At 42.0% G+C, this 27,080-nt stretch overlaps 1 protein-coding gene across 3 annotated transcripts in view; it reads right to left on the reverse strand.

Annotated features, from left to right (window-relative positions):
• LMTK3 (lemur tyrosine kinase 3) overlaps window positions 1-27,080 on the reverse strand; it is a 124,386-nt gene that overhangs the window by 19,675 nt on the left and 77,631 nt on the right. For 2 of the 3 annotated variants that reach the window (XM_075328638.1, XM_075328637.1), the window contains exons 7-12: window positions 21,948-22,035; window positions 19,185-19,333; window positions 16,169-16,253; window positions 13,937-14,058; window positions 11,992-12,141; window positions 7,838-10,878 (exon numbers count right to left, since the gene is read on the reverse strand). In XM_075328638.1, the coding sequence (XP_075184753.1) occupies window positions 7,838-10,878; window positions 11,992-12,141; window positions 13,937-14,058; window positions 16,169-16,253; window positions 19,185-19,333; window positions 21,948-22,035 (3,635 nt within the window). The remainder of the gene's footprint in view (window positions 1-7,837; window positions 10,879-11,991; window positions 12,142-13,936; window positions 14,059-16,168; window positions 16,254-19,184; window positions 19,334-21,947; window positions 22,036-27,080) is intronic. The other variant, XM_075328639.1, reaches the window with a different exon arrangement.

The following is a 27,080-nucleotide window of genomic DNA, read 5'->3' on the forward strand; positions in this document are numbered from 1 at the left end:
CTTGATTTAACATGTCCCTTTTGTCACATTATTTTCAGGTGTACCATCACTTCTGTCCAGGCCTGTTTCATGAGTTTTATTTATTTTTTTTTTTTAATTCTGTGGAAGCTGAAAAGCAATGTCTGACTTTCATTTGGTCAATTTCATAGATTTTTTTTTTATTCATTATTACTTTTGTTAGATTCAAGTTATTTCTGTGACCATTGTGGGTTTTTCTTTCATTAAACGAGGGGTACCAACAATTTTGACCACGTGTTTATATGTCACTTATCCTCTTATATAGGTTCCTCATCCTGGTATATATGTCCCTCCTTCTTGAATATATGTTTCTATCCCAGGCATCCTGATATATATGTTTCCCATCCTAGTATATATCCCTCGTCTTGGTATATATGTTCCCCATCTTGGTGTAAATGTCCATCATTCTGTTATATATGCCCCTCATCCAGGTATATATGTTCTTAATGGTATCTGCACTATATGTTTCCCATCCAGGTATATATGTTTCCCATCCAGGTATATATGCCCCCTATCCTAGTATATACAATGAACAAATATATAAACGCAACACTGTTGTTTTTGCTCCCATTTTTCATGAGCTAAACTCAAAGATCTAAAAAAAATTTATGTACACAAAAGGCCTTTTTCTCTCAAATGTTATTCACAAATTTGTCTAAATCTGTGTTAGTGAGCATTTCTCCTTTGCCGAGATAATCCTTCCATCTTATAGATGTGGCATGTCAAGATGCTGATTAGACAGCATGATTATTAGACAGGTGTGCCTTAAGGTCCAGTCACACTAAGCAACTTACCAGCGATCCCAACAACGATAGGGATCGCTGGTAAGTTGCTAGGAGGTTGCTGGTGAGATGTCACACTGCGACGCTCCAGCGATTCCACCAGCAACCTGACCTGGCAGGGATCGCTGGAGTGTGGCTACACAAGTTGCTGGTGAGCTCACCAGCAACCAGTGACCAGCCCCCAGCGCCGCGTGGAAGATGCTGCGCTTGGTAACTAAGGTAAATATCGGGTAACCAACCCGATATTTACCTTGGTTACCACCGCACGGAGCTACACGTGCAGAGAGCAGGGAGCAACGCACACTGAGCACTGGCTCCCTGCTCTCCTAGTTACAGCACACATCGGGTTAATTACCCGATGTGTGCTGCAGCTACATGTGCACAGAGCAGGGAGCAGCGCACAATGCTTAGCGCTGGCTCCTTGCTCTCCTAGTTACAGCACACATCGGGTTAATTAACCCGATGTGTGCTGCAGCTACATGTGCACAGAGCAGGAGCCGGCACTGACAGTGAGAGCGGCGGAGGCTGGTAACAAAGGTAAATATCGGGTAACCAAGGACAGGGCTTCTTGGTTACCCGATGTTTACATTGGTTACCAGCCTCCGCAGAAGCCGGCTCCTGCTGCCTGCACATTTAGTTGTTGCTGTCTCGCTGTCACACACAGCGATCTGTGCTTCACAGCGGGACAGCAACAACTAAAAAAAGGCCCAGGACATTCAGCAACAACCAACGACCTCACAGCAGGGGCCAGGTTGTTGCTGGATGTCACACACAGCAACATCGCTAGCAACGTCACAAAAGTTGTTCGTTAGCAGCGATGTTGCTAGCGATGTTGCTTAGTGTGACGGGGCCTTTAGGCTGGCATTTGGTGATACATCCAACTGGCCTTACAATCGCAAGCCACAAGTAACCACACCAGCTAAGGACCTCCACATCCAGCATCTTCACCTCCAAAATCATCTGAGACCAGCCACCTAGACAGCTGCTGCAACAATCGCTGCATAACCTAAGAATTTCTGCACAAATTATCAGAACCTGTCTCATTGAAGCTCATCTGCATGCCCGTTGTACTCATCAGATTCTCCACCTGAGTTAAGTTCGTTGTCGTAACCGACTTGAGTGGGAAAATGCTCACATTGGATGGCATCTGGCATCTGGCTCTTTGGAAAGTTGTTATCTCTACTGATGGATCCTGGTTTTCATTGTACAGGACAGATGGCAGAGTGAAAAATAGTGGTCACACCACATACCAGTGCCACCATCAGGGCACTATTGTCCTTACAGGTGTATGGGGCCTGATGAAGAAGGGGCACAGGTTAATTACTTAGCTGTCCAAGACTGTGGCCCCAGTCATAGCTGCAACCTGCCGATAATTAAAAGTATGGCCACAGCAGAGGGGGCCAGCCATATCTGACATCATCAATGATGTCATGAGTTGCCGGCATGCCCTCTGTTGCTTTGGCCACTGAGTGACTGCATGGCCCACATAACTAATTTGCATGTAAAGGCAGGCTAGGCTGGGGGTTAGGGAGACATATATCCTCAGGCAGGTGTTTAGGGCCACCGGAAGATTGGCACTGTACTTTGACTGCAGACGCCAAACCTTCTCTTGTGGTCGGGAGACTATAATTTTCTTCATCTTGTATCCAAATACATTTGTGTTTTTGAGACACAAATACCTTTAAATACAAGATAACCGGTAGTGGGTCACAGCAGTGCTCATCATCCCACATCCCAGCGTGCATCAGCATGATGAGGACATCACTCTGGGCCCATATCAGACTGCTGTTGTCGACGCAGTGCTGTGCGGAGGAGGCGAAGATGCGGCTATGAATGGTAAGTGCTCAATGAAGGAGCTGAAGATTATATGTCCTAAAACTGGGGAGGGGTAGGAAGGGGTCATGAGGCAAAGTGTTACTATGAGGGCACATTATAGAGAAATAGAGGACATTGTGAAAGGAGGGACAGTGTGTCAGAGTATATGATACAGAGGGGCAGTGTGTTGGGGATATTATACAGAGGGGTGGTGTGGGGGTATATTATACAGAGGGGCAGTGTGTGGGGGGATATCATACAGAGGGGCAGTGTGGGAGGATATGATACAGAGGGGCAGTGTGTGGGGATATTATACAGAAGGATAATTTAGGGGTGTATTATATGGAGGGGCAGTGTGGGAGAGATATTATGGAGAAGAGCAGTGTAGAGGATTTATTATTATTAATTTTATGAGGAAAATACTTCATTTTCTGGAACAATTTCAAGGATGTCAACAGCTTTGGTCCTGACTGTGTGTGTATATATTTAGCCAGCAGATGGTTTTTGATGAGAACTGTTAATGTGTGACTGGTGAGGATGTGGTGCAAAACTGGAGGTTTTCCAAAAGTAGTGGTGGGACTGTGGAAGATTTGCAGGGTGGAGGCAGAGCTGGGGTGGAGCCCTGGGTGAAGTCTCAAGGGGGCCCAAAAATGTTGCCAGTATGGGGCCCTGAATTTCCTGGTGGCAGCCCTGCCAGATCCTGACTTGTTTTCTGATCTCTGCATCCTCCCAATACTTTAAAAGTGCACATTTCAGAGTAGCCTTTTATTTTGGCCTCCCTAAGGCACATCTGTGTAATAATCATGCTGTGTAATCAGCATCTTGATATGCCACACCTGTGAGGTGGATGGATTATCTCAGGAAAGTAGAAGTGCTCAATACACAGATTTAGACAAATTTGTTAACAATATTTGAGAGAAAAAAAGCATTTTGTGTGCATAGAAAAAGTTTTAGATCTTTGAATTCAACTCATGAAAAATGGGAGCAAAAACAAAGCGTTGTGTTTATTTTTTGTTCAGTATATATCCCCTATCCTGATATATATGTCCCACGAAAGTGAATACACCCCTCACATTTTTGTAAATGTTTTATTATGTTCCATGGGACAACACTGAATATATCACACTTTGATACAATGTACAGTAGTCAGTGGAAAGCTGGATAATGTAAATTTTGTGTCCTCTAAATAACTCAACACACACCCATTAATGTCTAAACCGCCAGCAAGAAAGGTGAATACACCCCTAAGTAAAAATTGCCAAATTGTGCCCAATTTGCCTTTTTCCCTCTCCGCTGCCATGTAACTCATTAGTGTTACAAGGTCTCAGGTGTGAATTGGGGCAGGTGTGTTACATTTGATGTTATCGCTCACACACTCTTTCATACTGGTCACTGGAACTTGACCATAGCACCTCATAGCAAAGGATTCTCTGAGAATCTGAAAAAAATAATAGTTGCTCTACATAAAGATGTCCTAGGCTAAAAGATTTCCAACCCCTTGAAACGGAGCTGCAGCACAGTGGCCAAGACCATACAGCGGTTTAACAAGATAGCTTCCACTACAAACAGGCGTCACCATGGTCGACCAAAGAATTTTAGCGCATAGCGCTCAGCATCATAGCCAGAAGTTGTCTTTCAAAATAGATGTATGAGTGCTGCCAGCATTGCTGCAGAGGTTACAGGGGTGGGGGGGCCTCCTGTCAGTGCTCAGACCATAAGCCGCACACTACATCAAATCGGTCTGCATGGCTGTTGTCCAAGAAGGAAGCATCTTCTAAAGATGATGCGCAAGAAAGCCTGCAAACAGTTTGCTGAAGACAAGCAGACTAAGGACATGACTTGCTGAAGACAAGCAGACTAAGGACATGAATTGGAGCCATGTTCTGTGGTCTGATCAGAACAATGTTAATCCATTTGGTTCAGATGGTGTCAAGCATGTGTGGCCTCAACAGGGTGAGGAGTGCAAAGACAAGTGTCCAGCCTACAGTCAAGTATGGTGGTGAGAGTGTCATGGTTTGGGGCTACATGAGTGCTACTGGCTGTGAGGAGCTACAGTTCACTGAGGCAATTCCAACATGTAATGTGACATACTGAAGCAGAGCATAATCCCCTCACTTCATATTTAAACATGATAACGACATCAAACACTCCTCCAAGATGACCACTGCCTTAATAAAGAAACTGAGGGCAAAGGTGCTGCATTGACCAAACATGTCATGAGGTTAAGTCGTCACATCCCTCCCCTTTCTTAATTAGACTAAAAAAACCTGCTGGATCCAGGTGAGAGTTGTCGTTGACAGGGCTGCCAGACGTAATAGGCCTATGATTATCCTTGTTCTCTTCTCAGGGCGGTCCGCCAACAATTCTATGATGTTTGCCCTTTTAGCAGTGAAGTCAGCAACAGAGGCTCCAAACTATACACCTCCCCCTGATTTCCTTCCCTCGTTTGGCAGTCGCACTATGAACAAGTTCTATGGTGGGGTCTGTGAGTTGGGCTTCCCAAATGCCTTGTGATTTATCTCCCCCCAGTCATTCACCACATTGTGGTTAGATGTACTCACTAGCATTGGCTCAGAGGAGGGTGATGGATGCTGGGAATGTGGGTAATCCTCAGAAGAGGTGGCCAAAGGATCAGCATCAAGGTGCTGCTTGGCTTGGTTGCGAGTGATGGCTTTAATTGTTCCCCAAAAAAACAGGTGTGGGGAGGCCGTCCATAAGCCCACTTCAACCTCTTCGTGGTTGGTCCCCCAGTCCAACTGCACATGTTCAAGAGGGATGTCTGAACACTGGCTACTAGCTAGGGAGATGGTCACTTGGCTACCTGGTAAATGGTGTTCAGGGGGAACAATACCTAGGTTGACCAGGGTGATGGAGGACCCATTGTCTTGAAGTCCCTGGGTCTGTATATCACTGACCTTGAGTGGCTGGATGGGGTGATGAAGGTTGGCTTGGGTAGGGTGTCCAACTGGGTCTATCCCATTCTCTGCTGCTGGTGTATCCCGATTGTAGCATCCTTCAGACCCTGATGGCTCATCTTGGCAGATGTTGCCCGCTGGGTCGGCAGACGGGCTCAAGGCATAGGCCCCGGCTTTAGAAACAATCGTTGTCTATATGTCCAAGGTGCCCGCACATATAACAACGCTGTGGATTTGGCAAGTCACAGGTCTTGTTTCTAAATCTTTCTCCTGGTGGGGCTTCTACGGAATAGGGGGATAGTTCTGCTCAAGTAGCTGATAGTAGGGAAACTGTAACTCCCAAAACTGACTCCAGAACACAAGCCCTCTCCTTGATTGAAACTTCAGGCCCTAATGCAACCCACAACTCCTGGATTTGGGCTGCTTGTGACTTGGTGGTTGATTAAAGACTGCCATGGCATTCTTGATCTGGCATGCAGTTTAAATCTTCTGTGTCAACCTCTTCAGGGTCTTCGTCATCCTCCACAACGTTCTGGATATCCGAACAAATCAATTTTTGGGTCACATACAAATGGGTGTCTGTGGTGTATTCAATCTGTTAAATCTGGCACAGCTTCTGTAGCTGCCATTTCTGTGGAGGCTGTATATCCACACTGATCCTCTTCCCAAAGCCAAGCTGGTGTAGTTGGACATGATAATATCCGAAACCTGTATGCCCCACCTACGGCCTGCTGGGTATGCCTATATGCCTTCCTGGTTGCTGAGTCTTTGGACGGTGTCTACATACATCAGTCCCCTGCACCATCCCACTGCTGCCACCAGTTGTGGAGACAAGAGGGTGAGTGGGTGCTCTTGTCCGCTGGCCTGGCTGTCTTCAGAAAGACATCACGGACCAGGGCTCATACCACTGAACACACGCACTCCTTCCCTGCGGGCAGAACACTACTCAGACAACACAGGGTGAGTGAACCACACATTGGTAAGACTTTATTGATTCACCAAAAGGCAAAAACATTGTACTTTCCTAGCAAGAACACAAGAGGGTACAAGCAACAGAGTCTCACCCTTTCGCTTGTCCACTAGGGATAAGAATCTTTGTGATTTCAGGGCTTCCAGGGCCAACTATCCCAGCGAGCAAGCACTCACTACTGAGTGGAGATGGTGGCAAGCCTAGGTAGCTGACTGAGCACAGCACGATATGTAACCAGGCGACCAAATTGTCCCAACCTGGGCTCTCCAAGCAAATTTCTGGGATCAGCGTTGAGCAATGAAGCAGTTATGTGATCCTCCAGCTGGAACCGTGAATCCTAGGCTGAAGACCTGTAGAATGAATGAAGTGAAGCAGTTTTGTGATCCTCCAACTGGAACCATAGATCCTACCCGGAAGTCCTGTAGAATATGAATCTTGAAGCAGTTCTGTGACCTTCCAGCTAGAACTGTAGATCCTAGGCTGAAGTCCTGGTGACAGAGTAAAGGTCCCTTTTATACCCCTCAGTTTCATTTCAGGGTTTTGTGTCTTACAGGATTGGTAGGAGATGGATGCTCTCTCATTGGTCGCTAGTTCAATCCGACTGCATAATGTTCCTCTGAATTATGTAAGCAAAGGGACTGAGGCTCAGGCAAAACACATTTATCAGACAATTCGGCATCACCAAAATAAGGAACAATACGTCTGGCCTACTTATAAACAGTTCACCCCCCAATCAAGAGGCCAGATGCTGAGTCATCATAACATATACTCGAGATTTTGTCATATCGTAATTATACTACCCATAATGGATGGAACATCTAAAGAAAAAGTGAGTGTGCTGGACTCCTTTAACACTACACTATTTCCCTTCTGTGTAACCAAATATAAAAGGTAGTAAGTGACTTTTGCAGATTTTCTGTTGCATTGTAGTCATACATTCACATGACATCCCTATAAAAAGGCCTAAACACAGATTAAAAAATGTTATTAAAAGCACACCATAGGAGCACAACTACAACATTTACACGAGAAACGCAAAGTAGACTAATTCAGCAGCATTGTAGATTATAGATACAATTTATAATGTTGGAGAAAGGTTGAACTTAATAGACATGTCTTTTTTCAATCTATGTAACTATTTAAAAGAATACTACTGAAAATTGTTTTGGGCTTTTCATTTAGGCTAAAGGACTTTTCACAGATGGCTTAAACATGGTCTATACTAAGTAATCTGAGTGCACAAGGGTGTACTGTAGTACATAAGGTGATGACTGGTTCACTGCAAAATTGTAATTCCGACTTCAGCTATTTAAATTTCAATTATCAAACAGATTTACCTTTTATAGCTTCGCTTCCACTACTGGCTGTAGAGCCAAAGTCTAGATAAAGTTTTGATGATTGGCCTTCTGTGTGTTCCTCTGTTTGGTCAATGGGAGTCTGTTCTTGTGGCTTTAAACAGTTTTTAGGGGCCTGTTCTGATGACGGTTCAACAGAATCTCCGCAGTTGTCATTTTCACAATCTTCTCTTTCTTCTTCCCCATTTTTTTCGGTGGGAATCTCGTCACAATTGTTATCATTTACATCTTTATTCACAATCGGTTCTGATGGGTTACTAACTCCTTCTGTACATATGTCCTTGTGGATGTCATCTGGGATAGAATTGCATTCTAGCCCGTAGTATTCAGATGATCCTTTGAAGATAGGTTTATTATCTAACGTTCCTTCTACAACTGCATTCGATCTAGGCTCCATGGACCACAACTTTAACACAGCTTGGTCTTTTAAGACACATGAGTTCACAGTCCCAGACTCAAATGTAGACAGTACATTCCTGGTTACATTTTCTCTCAACGAGACGAGGAGCTGCTCCTTACAAACCTGAACTACAAAGCCACTTTCTGGTTGTCTTTTCAGCATATTTTCATTTGAATATTTTTGCTCTATAACTGCTTGACATATTTCATGTTTCTCTTGTATCACATCAATGGGATTATTTTTATTAGCTGGATTATTTAAGTCCTCCCCTGGAGTTAAGCTGATCCCACCATTGCAATTCAAAATTCCATTTTCAACATCCTCGACTACATCTTGAACATACTCTGGGTTTTCATGGTTTTCCTCTATATCCATTTCTTTTACGGGGAACTCTTCTGTTATTTCCTTCACACTTATAATATCTTCAGTATCACCCTTTTTTGGATTTTCAACTTGGGGGTTTTCAGCGTCCTCCACAGTTGATATGATAACTGATATTTCTTCACTGCAAACTCCATTGAGATTTTCAACATCAGGTTTTGGTCTAGAAACTCTATTAAGTTTATCAGGTTCATTGTCATAGTCAGAGAAATATGCTGAATCTCTATGAGGTGTGGCCAGATTTAATGTTCTAAGAAAGCTGTCTTCTTCCATAGGTGTTGCCTGTGGTTCAGAGAAGTCTTCTGTAAGAGTCAAGTCGCTAGTTGATTCTGAAATAGGGGTCAAGGGTAACTTCAAATCTTTAAGACAAGTTTCTTCTTCCTCTTTTACGTCTTTGAAAATGAACTCTGGGGAAAATGTGTTTTCTGTTTCGTAGCCACTATCCCCAAACTTCTGACTCGGGGATGAGAAATGAGAAGCTGGGCTACATACATCTGATGAGCTGGTGTTGGAGGGAATATCAAGAGAGTCAACAGAATCTAATGTTGCTCTAGAGGCATGTGGTAGTTTTTCGGTTTGTAATGTGCTATGGTTCCCCGGGAACCTATTTAGTACATCTGGAACTATTTCTATCGTCTCTTCTTCAATGCTTTCTGCTAGGGTGGAAAGAGGTGGGATTTCAATTGGGACAATGACACTACAATTGGCCATCGAGTTGGAAATTCCAATGAAAGGGGAAGGAGGGTGGTTAGAAATGCTCTTTTGCAAAGACTCATAACTTTTTGCTTGACGATTACGATAATCTTGAATGTCATAACTTTTCACAGCTGCTCCCATTAAAGGGTCATAAAATTCTTGGTGCTCTGCAGCGCAAAGACTGTCTCCAAAGGGACCGGCATAGAGGTCTCCATCACCAAAAGTTCTTGCAGGTATAGAGCACTCCGATAAAGAACCCTGTTCAACTTTTAGGGAGGAATCATCATCCAAGCCATAATGATCTTGATGCATGGCAACATGTGTGGTCCAATCAATGACAACATCTCCACGCAGCATTGCACAAGAGCACCTCTGTAGACTACCCAACACTCCTCTACTACACAGGGGGCAAGAAGGCATGTTGCGATGACTGCTATTGTCTGTGCTGCTACTACTACTTTCAGTGCTTTGATCTTCCATTAATGAAGGTTCACAATCCCAAGGTGATGCACGATCATCTAAAAACTCAGCCAAAGACTCAGGATCTCCTGCAAGAGTCTCTCCAGCTCCTCGTTCTTCAAGTGTATCTGAATCCCAGCTCCTCCTATGGTCTTCTATATCTCTATAAACATTCAAAATTGAATCAGAAGAAAACACATCAGATAACGAGGGCTCCATTAATGAAGTCTCCTGTACCTGCCTTGATAAGTCTTTTTCTCCTGGACCACAGAAAGGATTTACGTAACGAGGCAATTCTCTTCCTACAGTAATAAAAGGATTATTATTACTAGGTGTCCACCTGTCAATAAGTTTAGGAACTTCATGTAAAATCAGGTGACCAGGAGGATCATCAGGACTGGTTCTGCCACTCTCAAGTGGATCCCAGTCTGAGGAAAACAGTGGTTCCAGTGGTGAAGATGGGCTTCCAAGTGATAAGCGTTGATGGAGCGATCTCTGCTCCTGCATGTCATACTTTCTTTCGTAGATAGGACTAGGCGCACACACGGTACAGTCCACACCGCTGCCCCTGTCTGTATGTTCTTCTAACCGTATGTAATATTCACTGCTTACTGAAGGGCTACGGGCACTGATGACTGGGACAACACTTGGAGTCTCCAAGCTTTGGCGTGAATGTTGATGGTTGGAATCATAGAAAGGGTTAGCAGGCACTGTCAAATTCCCATTATTTGGCGCATAGTCTTCACACTGAGATGTTGATTTCCAGCGTCCTAATCTGGCCTTCTCCCACATGTATTCAAAATTGAGTCCGCGACTGCTCTCCGTTACAGTTAAGATGTCATCCATGTCTGCATGAAAACCATCTCCACCGCTAAAGTTATCTAGCAGTGGGAATGCGGAAATCTCGTCGGAGTGCCTCAGAGGACCCACTGATGATTTCATTGGCTTCAGTGCATTCCAGCGCCACTCAAAGCTTTCCTCTGTCTGGTTCGAGCATTCGTTTAGCAGGTAAGTCAGCTGCAGATGAAGTTCTTCCACTGAAGGTCTTTGTTCCACAGACAGCCAGCAAGATTGCATCACCTCATACCTACGGAAATAACAGATAATCACTATGAGAAGTCAAAATAAATGGTTTTCCAGAGTTTAGAAAAGTATTTTTTTGCTATGTACATTTCAGTACTTGAAGAAAAAGTGCATTCACATGATAAAACCTTTATTTTATGTTATGGCAAAGTAAAGTGCTACAACGGTAGTCTACTACAATTCACTTAGGGGTAAATTTATTAAAGTGGTTGTCTGGATAAAAAAAAAGTTATCACCTATCCATTGGATAGGTGATAACTGGTCAACGGATAATCCACCACTGAGGCTTGCACTGATTGGTAGATGAGGGAACTTTTATCTCCAATACAAAATGGTGCAGAAGGTCCAACCACCACTCTATACATTCTCTATTGGGTAGCTGGAAAAAGTTGGCAGCCCCATACGGAATGAATGCAGTGTAGATCACACATGCACACTACCACTCCATTCTTGGATAAAAGTTCCCCGTTCTGCTGATCGCTGCGGGTCCCAATGGTCTAATCACCGATGATCAACAAGTTATCACCTATCTTAGAAATAGAGGACAGCTTGCTTTAACTAGACAACATCTTCAATAAAGTTTTTTCATATACAGGAAGTGAGAGCTGCAGCTGCCACTCACTTCCTGTTTATTAGTCAAATGTCCAAAGGCGGGGAGAGAGAAGCCATCTGTAATTGGCCATGGGGCTCGCGTGACGCAACAACCTCATGTGAGCCTTAGGAACACGAGTGACTACACCACTGGAACTTTGCCACATCGGAGGGGAGTATAAGAGTTTTTGTTTTAATGGGGCCAAACTTGGGGAATGAGAAGGGGTTGTCCTAGTAGTGGATAACCCCTTTAAACTTGAAGGCTCGATAAATGTGACTGCCATGATCAAGCATAGATTTGCATCACTTTTTGTTCCATTTAATGGTTTTGAATGTTCTATGTTGTTGGTCAACCACTTTTCAAATTGATTTTCAAAAATGGTGGGAGAGAGAATAGCTACAAATTGTAGAACATCAACATTTTTAAACAAAATAGTAGAATAAATGGATTGATACGTTTCTCGATTAATATCTATGGAGTCTTTTGGGACGGAAGTATAGCTTCCTTTTTGAGTTTTACCCTTACCAGTAATCAGAGTGGGGCAGCTTGAGTCGTGGTTTAGCCAGTTTCATCTGTTGTTCTTTAATTACAAATGCTAGAACCTCCTCATCTGATAGGTGGCGATATGGCTGACTTCCAAATTCAAAGAGTTCCCATATTGTTACTCCTAGAGACCTGTATTGGATTCAAAGAAAAGTTATAAACTGCAAAGACGGACTTGCTCTGGATACTATAATAACCATTCATAGGTAAAGGAGTTGTCTCCCCCTGTTAGAATTAGCATAAGTATTATACAAACAACTCACTTTGTCTGTGGAAGGACCTGTGGTGAGGTCATACCCATGTGACCTGGTATTTAGCTTTGCTGGCTGAGGCCCGACCCCTTCTGGTCACATAGTTATGACTTCACCACAGGTCCTGCTCGACAAAGTGAGTCATTTGTATAATACTTTTGCTAATTCTAACAGCGGGAGGAGATAACAATGAATATATGATCTGCTCCAGTGCAACTGTCACTCAAGAAGCAGCTTATTTTACAAACTTAACTTTCTTGGATTTCAAAACCTAAACATCTGAGCTGACCACTAATGGTATGCAGAGAATCAGCCTGATAGTGCCAGTATACACTGGCGTTAGGTTATACACGAAAATCCTGGTGATTGGTTCCCTTTAAAGAAGTTGTTCACCCATATTTATTATTGGCCACAACAAACCCATCACCTGACCCCCGAACTCCATGAACTTGGGATCCGGTGATGTCATGTAAACGTCCTGTTCACCTGATATCACCGCAGCCAACCCCAGTCTCTGTGAGTGACTGGGCTGTGGACGGAGTTTCACCACTTGTCACAGCCCAGCGTATCTCCTACTTGCATGCTCAGCAGTGAAGGAAGAGGGAACAGGGAGAGGCTAGGCTGTGACGCTGGCCTATGATGAGCGGTGAAACTCCTTTCACAGTCCAGTGACTCAGAGAAGACTGGTGCCGGCCGCGGTGATATCAGGTGAACAGGAAGTTGACGTGACATCACTGGATCCCCGATGTCACGGAGCTCAGTGATCAGGCGATGGGAAAAAGCGGTCCGCAATATCGCCGTTCACAGGCACGAATGGCAACACAAGGCATTTGAGAGAAACCCTGTTTCGCAACATAATATCGATGTGGCCAGTAATGAATATCGGTGAATCACCCCTTTAACACAGCTGTATCGAACAAAAAATCCACACTCTTCAAATGTTTTATTTTCTTCTAACCACTAAAATATAACCAAACTATATAAGTATCGTGTGGACCCAATCAGATTGACATGGGGAATCATGATGAAGGGTCATTTTTGTGTATCATGAGTAACGAAAAACAAAATCTCAAAAACAAATGTGGAATTGCATTTTTTTCACCAGTTCACCTCAGTTGGATTTTTACCAGTTTTTTTTTTCCAGGAAAACTAAATGGTGTTATTTACTACATCTGGAGTCTTCAGATGGCTATGTTGAAGGTAATATAAAAAGTTATAGCTCTTGGAAGAAGGGGATAGAAAAAATGAGAGCTCAAAAATGACAATTCCCCAAGTCATGAAGGGGTTAATAAACACCGTAAAGTATTTACCTGCACATACCAAAAATTAATGTAGGGTTATTAATTATAGCTTATTCATAGACCTCTTTGGTCACTCTTCACAAGACAAGGTTCAGATGTTGGTCAAAGTTGGCCTTTCGACATGTGCGGAATTATCAAGAGCCCCGTGTTCCTGCCTTTAATTACTAATGGCTGTTTATTCCTTACAACATACAGAAAATGAAGACATTTCTGGGCCAGTCGGTATACGGAGTAATAATAAATATGTATGTTCTGACGAGCTGCACTAAATAATGCATCACATCTGCACATGGAACAGATCAGCTGTCTACAAATGAAACAAAAGACGAAATCTAGGTCAGAATAAGAGGGTTGATGAGGAGGAAAGAGACTTACCAGACGTTACTTTCCTTGCTTTGGTCTACCACTACTAAGTTTCCATGAACTTCATCTAAAAGTTCTGGAGCAACCCAACGCAATGGGATCCAGAGACGATCCGGAGTGATATAGTAGTCCTCCTGCATTCACATAAAATAACAGAATATAGTGATTACAATGTTAAATGGGTTTTCTAGACCATCAAATTAATATTTAAACAATAAAATAAACAATATTCATCAGTTCCGCCAGGTCCTGTTCCGGCAGTTACCCAGTCCCTTTTTGGTGTCCCATTCACGAAACACTAGAAATCAATGAGATTAGGGGCACTGAGAGCTGTGTTGCATCTCAATGGGTAGAGCCACAGACCATAGTTATTGGTTGTAGCGTTGTTGACATTACGTCAACACTGCAGCCAATCAGAGACACAGCAGGAGTAGTGGCAGAGAATGAGCAGTGGACCCAGGGAGGGTGAGTAAGGCCCGGTGTCTTTTTCTTTAATACAGACTGCACCATGGGGAATAAAATTTTTTGAAAGAGGATAGCCTCTTTAAGTATGACAAAACAGGACTTTACGCACTAGGGGCAAATTAAGTCACCAACAAAAATGATTAAAAATATGCCTTTTTGGGATTTTATGATTAAAATACTCAAAATCTTCTTCACTGTCCTTAAAACTCTGCCTGAATTATGAGGATTATAGCTAGTCTGTAGGATATGCTCAAATATCCACCCCATATAATCCAAAACAACCCAACAGTATGCAAAAATCATACATGCGACTAAAATATAGTGAACCAAACCAGTAACAGAATACGTAATCTAAGTACAATATAATCAAAACACAGATCAAGACATATAGAGACATTAAAAAACTGTATCCCTTCAGGAAATATGGCATAAACACCTAAGATACTCCCCAAAAAGGGGGTGCACCGCTAATGCCCACTCCTACAAAAACTCAGATAGGTCAATGAAATAACAATAAATGTGAAGAGCAGCAAAATATAGCAAAAACATAAGCCAATAGATACAAAAAACCTTCAATCCCAAAACATCATAAACAAGAAATATAAAAGAGGCCCTCGGAGTGAATGCATAGGAATGCAAAGGCTAACAAGCAAAGTTATCCGACAGAAAAAAAGAAAAATCTAGAAAGCGGAACAAATATAAAATACGAACAAGGATCCACTGGGATTTGGCGTGGTCTGACTATGCCCCCGCTTATCACCCTGTACTGTAAAAGTTGTTTTCATGGGAATGATGAGTAACTGAGCAGGGGCACCTTTACTGGCCCTCAGACTGGGGACCCTGGGCTGTCCCTTATTCCAGAGGTACGTTCGATGGTAGTGAGGTCTGGACCACCAGCGAGACCCTAACTCCTACTGGGGGGAGCAGGGGCACCTAGACTGGTCCTCAGACTGTGGACCACATCCCAGTGGTATGCTTGATGGTAGCGAGGTCTGGACCACCAGCATGACCTTAAGTGATGTCTGTACCCTGGTCTAACGCCCACTCTCCCCAACTCCTGGGGAGGACCGGTACCAAAGTAACAAACCCAACAAATAATGCAGACAGGGGAGAATCAAATATGCACAGGACGAAATAAGATACAGTGAGGATAAAAACTGACAACAGTGACATTTCCACACCACACCAAATATCATGCAACTGATCACCAGTAACTGGATCATACGCTAAGATCGGAATCTCTGGAGCAAAGCTGGAGCTATTATCGGTGATGAGGAACCGGAACCAGAACATTATAAAGGGTGGAGGTGGCTGTGAGTGGTTAGTAGCAACCTGAGCTCCTAGCAGCAGTTCACAAGCCTGCAGGGATTAACTCCTCCTGTACTGAAGAACAGTGAACAAAACACAGCTCGGCTCTGGCTGTACAACTAAGAGACATCAGGTTGCCTGTTATACTCTGCAGTGTGAACAGAGTCCAGCACCACCATGACACCTAGCAAGTGCAGAGCAGAACATCACGTGACAGTGGTATGCGTATCATCATGTTCTATAGTTTCCTTCCCCTGAGGAAGCCATAGTACTTGGCGAAACGCCATAGTCTCACCCGTCACTCCCCAGGCGATACCTGTTGGTATATTATGCTTATTTCCACGTGCTTAATTTCTTTTGAATTGTATTGCAAATTTTTTACTTTTTTTCCCACTTCTCATCTATGTATTAGTCTCACTTCAAAGTGTTTTGATATATACATTTTCTTCTTTCATTAAAATTTCCACTGACCTTATAATTGTTGTGAGATATGCCATAGTCCCCAATTCTGACAGTAAGGTCGGAGGTGAGAAGGCAGTTTCTTAGGGCAAGATCGCTATGTAAAGGAAGAAATAAAAAAATAAATCAAAATAGAATCAACAATTCAAAATTGAAATAACAAAACATTCCAGAATTTAGTAATTATATGCTGTATATTTTACGGATTAATTACCGGTAATTTATGGTTAATGAAAAATAAGAAAACCTACTAAATATTATTACTTATTATTATAAGGGATGATCGAATATTTCGATTATTCGGCTTTGCGAATATTTTCCGAATGCCTCGCCGCGATTCGACTATTCGATGCACAATGTAAGTCTATGGGAAGCCCGAATAGTACTGAATAGTTGTTATTCCAGTTTCCCATAGACTTACATTGCGCATCGAATATTCGCGAATAGTTGAATAGCGGTGAGGTATTCGGAAAATATTCACAAAGCCAAATAATCGAAGTATTCGATCATCCCTAATTATTATTAAATCAGGGACTGCAAATCGGATTCGCTCTCTGGGAGCAAAAGTGTAAAGATGATTAAACAGGCAAATAATAAATAAGGTGTTTGCATAGAAATTATACACTATTATTATTTGCAGACAGCATGTGTTATGTATAATAGTTTTCGGGAGACTTTTGTGATTTCTTTTTTTGTTTAATACATTATTACTTCATGGTTTTTCATATTATCACATGTTTTTCTGAGCTACTTTTCCTTCCATTTCACAGTCCACTTTATGATTTTATTCGGGGTATAGAGCCAGAACTAAATACAGTCTTGGTAATAGGAATCATGACTGGTTAAAATGGCCTCCCAATTGCTTGTCATAGTTGACATGAGGGAGTGACTATAAGGCTACATTCACACATCCGAAAAAATGGACTGATTTTATTCTCAGTTTATTCTTTGTTAAATTTTAGCTGGGTGGAGAAGTTTCACATTTCTGTTCACGCCCCTGTTGTTCTTGTTGGTGCAGAGTTCGGAGGGATTATTTCTTTGTTTGAGGTACTATATAAACTGGTCACATGATGTAATAAAGCAGAAACTTTCAGTGCACCACAAAGCGTGTGTGCTTCAATGATTTCCCGAGTGCTCGTAAAACAAATCTATCATTTTGGAGTTCAAGAGGCATAGAAGGAGTGTATGTTGCTCACAGTACACTGAGTCTTCAGTGCATCATCTGGTTTATTCAGCTCCCCATAGCTGGTCGAGTCTGACCTGCAAAAAATATGTGAACAGAAGATTCTCTGAGTCTCCTGGGTCAGAGACAAAGATCTGTTTTTAAAACTGATATGTATATGGATCAATAAAACTCTATGGGTCAATGTACTGTCCAAGAAAAAAAACCAGACAGTACTAGGAAGCGTTACATGTATGTGTCAATGAAGCCTTAGGAATTACTGAAGATTCTATAACTAACACTGCATCCAGGTATATGTACTTTATTACTGGCTTACAGTAATCATGTCAATGTATATCCACGCTTGTATAAATTAGGATCTGAGTATTTATGGCACCATCGAAATGTGTCTATAGTTTAACCCCTTATTGACAAGTGCAATACATGTACAGCTCTCATAGGGAATGGTTGTATGGAACAGGCTCAAAGGCGTATCTAATACTAAAAATTCCAGGAGTGTTGCATTAAGAAGAGGCTGCTCACACTGCTGTCCACTCTGTCTATCTGATCTAATACTGGAGATACAAGAGGTACTGAGGTTAGAAGACACTGCTCACACTGCTGTCCAACCTGTCTATTTGATCTGATACTGGAGGTATCAGACTGCTGAGTTCAGAAGAGGCTGCTCCCACTGTTGTCTATACTGAGTTTTTTATCTAAACTGGAGATAGCAGAGGTGCTGCGGTAAGAAGAGGCTGCTCACACTGCTGTCCACCATGTCTATCTGATATAATACAGGCGATACCAGTGGTGAAGGAAGAAGAGGTTTGTTCCACTACTGTATACAAAGAATATCTGATGTAATACTGGAGATACCAGGAGTGCTGAGGTAAGAAGTGGCTCCTCACATTGCTGTCCACCCTGTCTATTTGATCTAATACTGGTGATACCAGTGGTGCTGAAGGAAGAAGAGGTTGGTTCCACTACTGTCTACCCTGAATATCTGATGTAATACTGGAGATACCAGGAGTGCTGATGTAAGAAGAGGCTGCTCACACTGCTGTCCACTCACTCTATCTGATATAATACAGGCGATACCAGTGGTGCTGAAGGAAGAAGAGGTTTGTTCCACTACTGTATACAATGAATATCTGATGTAATACTGGAGATACCAGGAGTGCTGAGGGAAGAAATGGCTGCTCACACTGCTGTCCATCCTGTCTATCTGATCTAATACTGGCGATACCAGTGGTGCTGAAGGAAGAAGAGGTTTGTTCCAATGCTGTATACCCTAAATATCTGATGTAATACTGCTTATACCGGGAGTGCTAAGGTAAGAAGAGGCTGCTCACACTGCTGTCTACTCTGTCTACCTGATCTAAATCTGGGGATATCAGGTGTGTTGAGTTCATAAGAACCCGATAACACTGCTTTTTACCCTGTCTATCTAATCTAATATTGGAGACCCTAGGGATGCTGAGGTAAAAAGGGGCTGCTCGCATTGCTGTCCACCCTGTCAATCTGATCTAATACTGTATATACCTATAGTGCCGAGGTAAGAAGAGGCTGCTTACACTGCTGTCCACCCTGTCTATCTGATCTAATACTGCATATACAATTAGTTATGAGGAAAGAAGAGGTTTCAAACATTGCTGTCCACTCTGTCTTTATGTATTCTGAGTAGTTGCTATGAGATAGAGATGGCTTGACATTACGCAGTACATGATATCTGCATGTCACAGCAATACAGCTTCCTTCTGCACATGCTCACAGTTACATGTCCTATTACCATTCCAGGACAGGTTTTTGTCATAAGTTATATAAAAATATAAAAACATTGGTATCAGAGCACAAGATATACTCTACCTGTGTATATAATTGGTTTTATGGAGGTGCATAAGTCCAAGTGTTATCTCATATGCCATTCTCTGCAGGGTTGCAAGGTCACATGTTAGGAGGTCTGGTGTCATGCCATCCGCCTTCCGTTGTGCTCTGAGATACCTTTTCAGATCTCCCTACAGAAGAAATGGTGGAGGTACAAATAGGAGTCAGTGCTGACTGTCTGTTATATTCCTGCATTGAAAAGCTGAATAAAGAAAGCAATTCTGGGGCTACATCCTTTGTAAACAAACACCCCTAATCTCTGAGGTATAACGCTGGGAGGTGATAATAACCTCCATGATGACATTGAAAGGGAATCTATAACCAGGTTTTGAGAGTGGTATAATATATGGGCAGAGACTTTTATTCCAGCAATGTGTCATTTTCAGGGCTACTTGCTGCAGTTTTGCTAAAATCACCGATTCATCTGCTGCACATCTCACAGTTCTCTGAATGCTGAGCCTTGTACCACACACCACTTTTTGACAGCTCTGTGTACACTGTGTATAGGCGGAAAGCTGCCAATCAGTTGTGGCAGCAGGGTTATACAGAGCTCATGAACATGAAGGACTACATGACAGCAGGTTTACTAGTTCTCTATTGATAATCTCCTGCTGATAAAACAGTGATTTTATCAAGACTACACTAAGCAGCCCAGTAAGTGACACATCACTGGAATCAGGATCTCTGTCTCTACATTATGCTGCCCTCAGGTTAGGTGGCAAAAACCTGCTGACAGAATCCCTTTAATATTCCTTCACCCAAGAACAGAAAAAGCTCACCCCTAATGATAAGGAAGAAACCATAAAACTGTAAGATCTAGTGTTGTTAAGGTTGACTTGCCAAGCAACCCGCAATGTTTTTGTAGACACAATGTACTATAACAATCCTACATAAATAGCATAAAATGAGACCAGACGGAGACTGCAGCACATTTATCTCAGCGGTGCGTTCAGTAGGACAAATTTGGCAAATCTAGTGAGATATGTTAGATGCTTTTGTCTTTCTACTGGCGCCTCTTGCCTGACTTACTTTACACCATTATTTACTGTCAAAGTAATGATACATTTTGAAACATCACTTTTACTTTTCTAGAAACTTTTACATATTGTTTAGTGAATAAAAAGTGTATATAACACATAATAAATTTGGTACATGACCCCTGTGCCAGTTGTTGTGCAATTGCACGTTGCCTAGTTAATGTCTCCCTTGTATTCCCTTTTCTTCTTCTGTGACAGTGTTATACTCTACGCAGTAAACATTCTGTATTTCAGAAAGTGTTCCCAGGACAATGTTATTCATTTTTTAATAACTAAAATATATATAAGAAAAGTATAGTAGATGAGAAATATGAGCAAAAAGATTCCATCTATACTGGTCTGGAATCCAATCTGCTGTTCATAGCACCCAAAGTAGAGCAGTGTTCATTTCTTCAACATCATTTTCATTAATTCACAAAACAGATCACAGCCAGTTATCCTGCTGCAAAAGTCACTTTGCTGTCCAGGACTAACGTGTCATACACATTAAGGGGATATGGACCACTGTATTTTATGGGGCACAGTATTGTGGAGCACTGTATATTATGGGGCACAGTATTGTGGAGCACAGTATATTATGGGGCACAGTATTGTGGAGCACTGTATATTATGGGGCACTGTATTGTGGAGCACTGTATATTATGGGGCACAGTATTGTGGAGCACAGTATATTATGGGGCACAGTATTGTGAAGCACTGTATATTATGGGGCACTGTATTGTGGAGCACTGTATATTATGGGGCACTGTATTGTGGAGCACTGTATATTATGGGGCACTGTATTGTGGAGCACTGTATATTACGGGCACTATTGTGGAGCACTGTATATTATGGGCACTATTGTGGAGCACGGTATATTATGGGGCACAGTATTGGGGAGCATGGTATATTGTGGGGCACAGTATTGTGGAGCATGGCATATCATGGGGCACAGTATTGTGGAACACTGTATATTATTGGGCACTGTATTGTGGAGCACTGTATATTATTGGGCACTGTATTGTGGAGCACTGTATATTATGGGGCACTGTATTGTGAAGCACTGTATATTATGGGGCACAGTATTGTGGAGTATGGTATATTATGGGGCACATTATGGTGGAGCATGATATATCATGGGGCACAGTATTGTGGAGCACTGTATATTATGGGGCACTGTGCCAGTTGTCCTTGGTGACACTTTAGACATCTTAGGATCACTTCGCAGTCCCCAACAAAATGGCTCCGCACTGTGATCCTATATTTCATCCTCCCTTATCCTGTTGGAAACACCCAGATTGGGAGGGGGAGGTGACATCACACACAGGAGAGCAGACTCCGCCCACTTTACTGCAGCTGTAATCCAGGCTAGTTGTACATTTGGTTTTCAACAGCTGCTCCCCCTAGTGTTTAACACTAGAACTATTGGACTCGTGACACCTATATAGAAATACATGGTGCAAAGTAGTCAAAATGACTACCTCAGTAGTTCTAGTGTTAAAAGTGGAACATCTCAAACTTTTTAAATTATTTTTTCAGATTTTGCTCCATTAAAAACAAATAAGAATATCTAAACAAAACATTAAAACATTAATAATTTATATTTTTCAGTTATTTATTTATTTTTTATTGGCACCTTAACCCTACTGAATCCATATATAGCACTTTCTCAGTAAGAAAAACTTAAATGGAATGTATTATTAATGTCACATTCAGAATGTAAACTTACCAGTTGACAAAACTCCATGATAAGAAGGAAAGGAATGGTTTCTGTACATAGTCCCAGGCATTGTAAAATGTTGGGGTGCTGCAGGCTTCTTAAAGGAAAAAATATTGTCAATACAAAGGCTCTCAATTTACATTCTGTAAAATACTATTTATTTTTTGCACAGTTAAACTACACGAGCACATGTGATGTTTCATGTTGACAAAATGTTTTTTGTTAATCATTAACATAGGGTATAATACAGTTCTCGAATGTCCAAGATGATCACTACTGATTCCATGATACTGTACATGTTAAGAGGGTTTACATACAAAATACATACATAAAATACAAGAGTAAACAAAGAACCGAGCCCTTACAGGCTAACAGTCTACAGGGTATTGGAGAAGACAGAAGATCGGGGGTTTGGAGGAGCCCCGAAGGTGGTGAGGTGGCAGTGATGTTATTGTAGGCCGTAGGCTTTCCTGAAGAGAAGAGTTTTCAGGTTGTGTCTGAAGGTTTCAGATGTCAAAGACAATTGGACGTACTAAGGGGCACGTTGCACACTACGACATCACAGGTGCAATGTCAGTGGGGTCAAATTGAAAGTGACGCACATCCGGCGTCGCAGGCGATATCGTAGTGTGTAAAGCCTTTTTGATACGATTAACGAGCGCAAAATCGTCGTAATCGAATCATCGGTGTAGCGTCGATCATTTCCATAATTTAGAAATGACCGATGTTACGATGTTGTTCCTCGTTCCAGCGACATCAAACATCGCTGTGTGTGAAGCCGCAGGAGCGAGGAACATCTCCTACCTGTGTCCTGCGGCTCACGCCAGCTATGCGGAAGGAAGTAGGTGAGCGGGATGTTTACGTCCCGCTCATCTCCACCCCTCCGCTTCTATTGGCCGCCTGCCGTGTGATGTCGCTATGACGCCGCACGACCCGCCCCCTTAATAAGGAGGCGGGTCGCTGGCCACAGCGACGTCGCAGGGCAGGTGAGTGCATGTGAAGCTGGCGTAGCGATAATGTTCGCTACGCCAGCTATCACCATGATATCGCAGCTGCGACGGGGGCAGGGACTATCGCGCTCGGCATCGCAAGCATCGGCTTGCGATGTCGTAGTGTGCAAAGTGCCCCTAAGACACTGAAATCTATGGATGAGGGAAACTTGGGAGAAGTCTTGGAGGCTATTGAAAGGGAAATGTACGAATGCGAATTTGAGGAAGTTTTGTGAGGACCAGAGATTGCGTGTAGTGAGATATTGGGAAATTAGTTTGGCGTTGTATAGTTATGGACGGTTTTGTAAGTCATTGTTAGTCATTTAAACTGGAATCGCTGGGGAAGTGGAAGCCATTGAAGGTTTGGCAGATGAGAGAAGTGGAGGAGTAGCGAGAAGAGAGGTGGATTAATCGGTCAGCAGATTTAAGGACAGGCTGAAGGAGTGTGGCAGTATTAGTCGAGAGGCCACACAGAAGAATGTTGCAGTAGTTGAGGCGGGAGATGCTGAGGGCATGTACTAACATTTTAGTAAATTGAGAGTTGAGGAAAATTCTGGAAATATTTTTGATTTGAAGGTGCTAGGAGGCGAGGGCTTGGATGGGGAGAGTCATTGATTATACCCATGCAGCAGAATTGTGATATGGTGGAAAGCATGATGTTATTTATGGTGAGATCTGATAGGGGTGTTGAGTGAGAATGGAGTAAAGGCGATGAGTTCAGTTATTTTTGTGCTAGGCATCCATGAGCTATCTCATTAGTACTAAACATTATGTACATTATAACTAGGGATGATCGAATACCTCAAATATTCGGCTTCGCGAATATCCGACGAATAGGTCGCCACTATGCGAATATTCGATGCACAATGTAAGTCTATGGGAAGCCCGAATAGTTGTTATTCGGAGTTCCCATAGACTTACATTGCGCATCGAATATTCGCAAATAGTCAAATAGCGGCGACCTATTCGGCAAATATTCACGAAGCTGAATATATGAGGTATTCGATCATCCCTAATTATAAGATATAAGTTATCCTGCATTCATTTTTAAATAAAATAAATTACTAAACCAAATTATATAACACTGTACATGAAAGTACTAGTGTGAAATAAAAGAATAATAAATAATTGCAGTATCTGATTATTTTGTCATTACAACCATTAAAAGTTTGGCCATAAACATGCAATATATAGTGTACGACATGTTACTAGCATATTTCTGATAAAATCCATTATACATGGAACTTTTTTATAAAAAAAATACCCTGCTTGAAGCTACTAAACTAATAATGATTAGCAAAATCTTGATAAGCAAAATCTCAATGATTATATAATAGCAGGAATAAAGAAGAGGAGACACACCTTGATTATTATGGTTTTCCTAACTCCTAACCTGCACCACCACATCCCAACAGTACCTAGAGCTTAGCACTAAAACACGGAGGAAACCATTGGACCTAAGGAGATAGGACCGGGTCCCATGCAGTTAGGTGAAGTCATAGAGAAGTCCGCCCTAGAATGGACCATAGGAACTGTAAGGTATATGGATCACTCAAAGTAGCAGATGGTTCAACACTCAGAACTAAAAATCAACAGCTTCCATTCTTCTCACAGGTCACTATTACCTTCACTGGGGTCTCAGGCCTTGTAGACCTCTGAAAAATGTTGACTTCATCCTGCTTATTATAACTAATAATGACTAACTCAACTTTTAAGTCATTGTATGGAAAGCATTCACGACTGGGGCCACCACACCGGCTTCTAGTCTTCTGATGCTCCATGGTGGACAGGTCCCAAGTCCAAATAATCCCGGCAGGTCCCTTATTCCTACATAGGAACGTTGTGCAATTTTTTGCAGTCGAATGCTATCTCTAGTAATTTGATACCTATAACCTCATTTTCACTAGTGATTTGTTTGACTTTTTTTCTTCGGATAATTTACTTTCATGTACCTGAATCTATAAGACAAGTGCTCCATCAATTTTTGTCATGGGATATGTACTGACGGAATAGGGGCTTCTAAGCTGGCCCTCAGACTCGAGACCCTGCGCTGTCACTTATCTCAGAGGTAAGCTTGATGGTAGCCAGGTCCAAGCCCCCAGCATGACCCTGACTCCTGTCCGAGCCCTGATCTTACTCCTCTCCATCCAGGAAGAGGTCCAGAAGACGAGAAACAAAATCCCATAGAAAAGACATGGACAAGGGAGAATGAAATCTCATACACACTGCACTCAAACACAAAGGGGAGACAATATGTGTACAGGGGAATAAAGAAATGGGTAGGGAATAAACTCACAATAGGGGAACGTTTACTCCACACAAAATAGCAACTGTAGTTCACCATGAATGGAATAACCACTGAGACAAGGATTGCTGAAGCTATCTTTGGCGATTACCTACTACACCCCCAGCCTTAAATAGGAAGAGACCAGCTGTGGATGGTAATTAGCAATCTGGCTCTCAGAATAGTAGCACACTTCTCCTAAAAGGATTAACTCCTGCATGGCTGGGGGCAGTGAAACATCTCAGCCGACATCCAGCAGAGCTAAGCACTTGAGACCAGGTTGCCTGTTGGACTCTGCAACAGAGCCCGACGCCATAGTAGTAATCCGTGTGTGCGGATCCAGACAGCAGATGACAATTTTATATAGGAATATGGGATTCCACCACTATGGTTTTAGGAGGATATACATGCAATGGTTAAATATTAATGTCACATACAGAAATACTGGTTTTGTAGGCAGCTGTGTCTGATGTACTCAAATATAATGATTTCTGTTGTTACATAAAGCTAATTTTATTTTTCCTGTTGATCTCAACAATTTCATTTTCTTCTGAATGTTCTAAGAGGAAAACAAGTCTGCAAGGCAGAGATCTAGGTCACAGTCCTATTATGGGTAAGAACATCACAGATCAGTGGTTGACTCCGTGCGCAAGATAATCCTTCACTAAATACGTTTTGAAATTGGGAAGATTTTCAGAATATATATGGGCGACTATTAGACTGTGCATATATGTATCATGGTAATCCTGTAAGTAGGAGTATTGCTGTGTTATAGGAAGATCTCATCATCTGTCTGAGCTCTTGCAGTTGAAGGGCATAGAGAGGTCTCAGAAGTGAAAAGATGGTAATCTGTAGGGTTAGTTAAGAAATGGAAAGAATTAAAAATAGGATGACAACAGATGATATATATATATATATATGTATATATATATATTTATTTAAAAATATATATATATATATATATATATATTTATTTTTACTAAAAGCCAAATTAGTATTCCTGCAATTCTCCCACTGGCCTGGGTTTTTAAGACTCCTACTTCCTGTTCTTTCAGGATGACTTTTCAGAAGGCCCCTTATCATCAGAGGAAGGATTACACAGGCCAGTAACACCTCTATATACTTCTGATAAAAAATGAGATAGCTCTGAGCTAAGGAGTCCAAGGGTACAATAGGGAGTTAGGTTGCCAATGGTTGTTTGCTAAGAAGGTTTGTTAAAATGGAGCTATGATCAAAACATGACCTACTGTAATCAGGTTTTTGTGTGACATGTATTCTTTGAAATGTTTAAACTTTTTTTTAAATCCCATTGTTGATAAAAAAAAAATATAGCATTCCTGCAGTTTTTACACTGGCCACTGGGAAGTTTTTTCAGGAAGAGTTTTCTTGGTGGTCCCTTTAAGTATCTCCACCTAGTGGGGATGCACAGCATGACAATATTGTTAAAGTAGGGAAGGAGTATCTTCAAAGCTGCCAAAACCTGTTCTTAGGGTGTGGGATTTCACTTTTGTAACTAATACTTGTTCAGGGGATGTGGCTTAGCTGGCTGGATGCTGGGAGTGTCTTTACTTATTATGTAGCTATATCTTTTACTATTTGCTATCCTGTATGAAACACCTAAATTTATTGATGGTACATCGATATGTCTGGGGACTATAAATAGATGATGCTCATTAAAAATCATTTGGAGAGCTTTGGATTTCACATGCCTGTATATTTCTTTAATTCTCACCGGAGCAGTGCAATGAATTCCAGAAATGTTTAATTGAAGTGAAAATTACTTCAACAATATTAATAAAAAGTATCTAAAAGGTATATCAAAATATATCATCTATTTTCTGTGATTAAAGTAAAGATTGATGTGAATTG

This window comes from Anomaloglossus baeobatrachus, chromosome 11, assembly GCF_048569485.1.
Source record: "Anomaloglossus baeobatrachus isolate aAnoBae1 chromosome 11, aAnoBae1.hap1, whole genome shotgun sequence".
Classification (NCBI taxonomy): Eukaryota; Metazoa; Chordata; class Amphibia; order Anura; family Aromobatidae; genus Anomaloglossus; species Anomaloglossus baeobatrachus.